This window comes from Gossypium raimondii, chromosome 10 (genome assembly GCF_025698545.1).
Source record: "Gossypium raimondii isolate GPD5lz chromosome 10, ASM2569854v1, whole genome shotgun sequence".
In the NCBI taxonomy this organism is placed as follows: Eukaryota; Viridiplantae; Streptophyta; class Magnoliopsida; order Malvales; family Malvaceae; genus Gossypium; species Gossypium raimondii.
This window is the reverse complement of record NC_068574.1, coordinates 53121140-53123949: the sequence shown is the minus strand read 5'-3', so window position 1 is coordinate 53123949 and position 2810 is coordinate 53121140. Positions and strand designations below refer to the sequence as shown.

The following is a 2810-nucleotide window of genomic DNA, read 5'->3' as shown; positions in this document are numbered from 1 at the left end:
GAAAATTTTATGGTAGAAAGATATATGATTCTAGTTTCAGGGAAAATTTATGGAATTAAATTTCAAGTCCCGTAGCTCAAGTTATAATCAATTTAGTAACTGCTGCGCAATTGGGCAGATTACTGTAAACAGTGAAATTAATTTTCAAAACAAATTTTTATGCCCCGAATTAGTAAGATAAGCTAAGTAATGCCTCGTGCTCGATTCCGGCAACGGTCTCGGGTAAGGGGTGTTACACCAGTTTTTTTTGGGTGTGGCTAGATAAAGATTAGCATTGGGAGACGTCTAAAATAACTTATAGACTATGTATGTTCTCTATGCTTCTTGGTGAATGCTAGCACATTGACTGAATTATATCAATGACAATAGATGGTAAAGACACGAAATTTTGTGGAAGGAGATAGTAGCTTAGCAACAAAAGCTGTTTGGATGATGAGCTGACATTGATATTTTGTGAACTTTGCGTGAATGAAGTCAATGCTGGTAATAGACCGACAACTCATCTAAACTCAAAAGGATGGGAAAATGTCATTGCTCTTTTTCAAGCAAAAACACAAAAATTATGGAAAACCTCAATTGAAAAATAAGTGGGATACATCAAAAAAGGAATGGAGGTTATGGAGGGAGTTGCTTAAGGAATCTACAGGTATTGGATGGTGTCCAACTAAAAAGACGGTCGATGCTACCGAAGAATGGTGGGCTGCAAAAATACAGGTTAGTGTTCACTTTATCATTATTTTAATGCATAAAGTTTATTGAAATTAATAATTTACAATTATAAAAATCTTAGTATAACATTTAACATTTAGCATTTTATGTAGGAAAATCCTGATTTTAAAGGATTTAAGAAGAAAGGAATTGAGCCACGATTGAATGAGTTAATGTGGCAAATGTTTGGTGGCATTGTAGCCACCGGAGAGAACGCATGGGCACCTTCGTCTGGTGTTCTTCCAAGTGGGGTTCCTATGGGAGATGATGCACCTTATGAGGGATTTGGTGATTCAGATGAACATAGTAACGAGAATGAAGGTATTCCCCCTGATGAGGTACCATCAAACCCTTCTCATGAAATCCTAATCGAAGAAAGCAAACACTTGGGGCTGTACACGGTAAGGGAAAAAAATCAAGTTCAAGTAGAAAATCATCAAGAAATACATTAACTACTCAGATTGAGAAATTGTGTGAGAGTATGGCTAGTCCAAGGAAGTTAGTGAATGAAATTATTTTTCCTCACTCTCAATATACTATTTCAAATGCAATGGATGCTTTGCGTGCTTTGGGAGATGAAATTCCAAAAAGAGATGAACTGTACTATTTTGCCACCAAAATGTTCCAAATACCGGTGAAACGAGAAATGTTTTTGAACTTAGATCCAGATGATAGGGTTTGGTGGCTTCGACGTGAGTATGCTGGACAAAATCCAATTGCATCATTTTCATCCTTGGTAGTAACATCCTCATTTCCCTTCCAACCATACCATCAACCACCTCCACCATCAGCTCCTTAGAAATATTATTGTAATATAACTATACTACTTTTTTATATGTAAAACTAATGTATGCTACTTTTTATGTTTGGTATTTTTATGTTATGCTTTTAATCAAGTTTCTGTGTTGTATAGAATGTCACGAGATTTTAAAGGATTTATTTTCATTTGATTACTTTTTCAGGTTATGGATGAATTTAACAATATGTATAATAGTTTTGATATGAATTATGATACCTCTGAATTAAGTGAAGAAGCTCAACGAAGAATAGCCACAATTGTTACCCAAGTTGAGCACAACAATTATCATAATGAGGAAGAATATGTGTTAAGCAGTGTATTGGTACACCATGAAACTTATTTCACTATGCAACCGCGTATGGATTCAAATTATACTGGTCAAATGTGGGTGGATGAAGTATTAAATGGGCACGATGATCGTTGCATGATTAGTTTTAGGATGCCAAAAAATATATTTCACAGATTTTTGCATGATTTGCAAACAAATTATGGCTTAAAGAATGGGAAAGTATCGGCGATGGAGAAGTTAGCATTATCATTGTACATTCTTGGAAATAGAGAATCAAATTCAAATGCAACGGAGTGATTTCAACGATCTGGGGAAACTGTTAGTCGAATTTTTACTGATATGTTGCATATATTTGCTCGAATGGGAATAGACACGATTAAACCCATTGAAGGTCAATTCGAGGAAGTACCGAACCATATTCGACATGATACAAGATATTGGCCTCACTTTAAGGTAAAATTTACACAATCTTTATATTTTTAAAACATAAATTATTTCTAACTTTTATCTCATTACTTGTATTTATTTTAAGGATTGTATTGGGGCCATAGATGGAACACACATAAAAGCATGCATTTCGCCTTCTTCTCAAATACCTTATATCGGACGGAAAGGTGAACCAACTCAAAATATTATGGCAGCTTGTGATTTCAACATGTGCTTTATTTTTGCATTTCCTGGTTGGGAAGGAACAGCACATGATAGTATAATTTTTTTGCAAGCACTTAGAAAGCAAGAGTTGAAGTTTCCACACCCTCCACCAAGTCGAACTTTAATTTTTTAATTACTTTTTACATAAAAAATATTAAAATTTTTAATTTATTTTTAAACTTGATATTATGTTTTACTTTTTTTGCAGGAAAATATTATCTTGTGGATTCCGGATATCCACAAATGGCAGGTTTTCTAGGTCCATATAGGGGGGAATGATATCATTTACCTGATTTTCGTCGAGGTAATCATCAAGTATCTGGAAAAAAAGAAATCTTTAATCATGCCCATTCTTCGTTACGC

At 34.4% G+C, this 2810-nt stretch overlaps 1 protein-coding gene across 1 annotated transcript; it reads left to right on the top strand.

Moving 5' to 3' along the window:
* The first annotated feature begins 525 nt into the window (after positions 1-525).
* On the top strand, positions 526-1507 carry LOC128034002 (L10-interacting MYB domain-containing protein-like). Its single transcript, XM_052622515.1, has 3 exons — positions 526-714; positions 822-1109; positions 1169-1507. The coding sequence occupies exons 1-3, from the start codon at positions 526-528 to the stop codon at positions 1505-1507; spliced, it is 816 nt and encodes a 271-aa protein (XP_052478475.1).
* The last annotated feature ends 1303 nt before the right edge of the window (positions 1508-2810 follow it).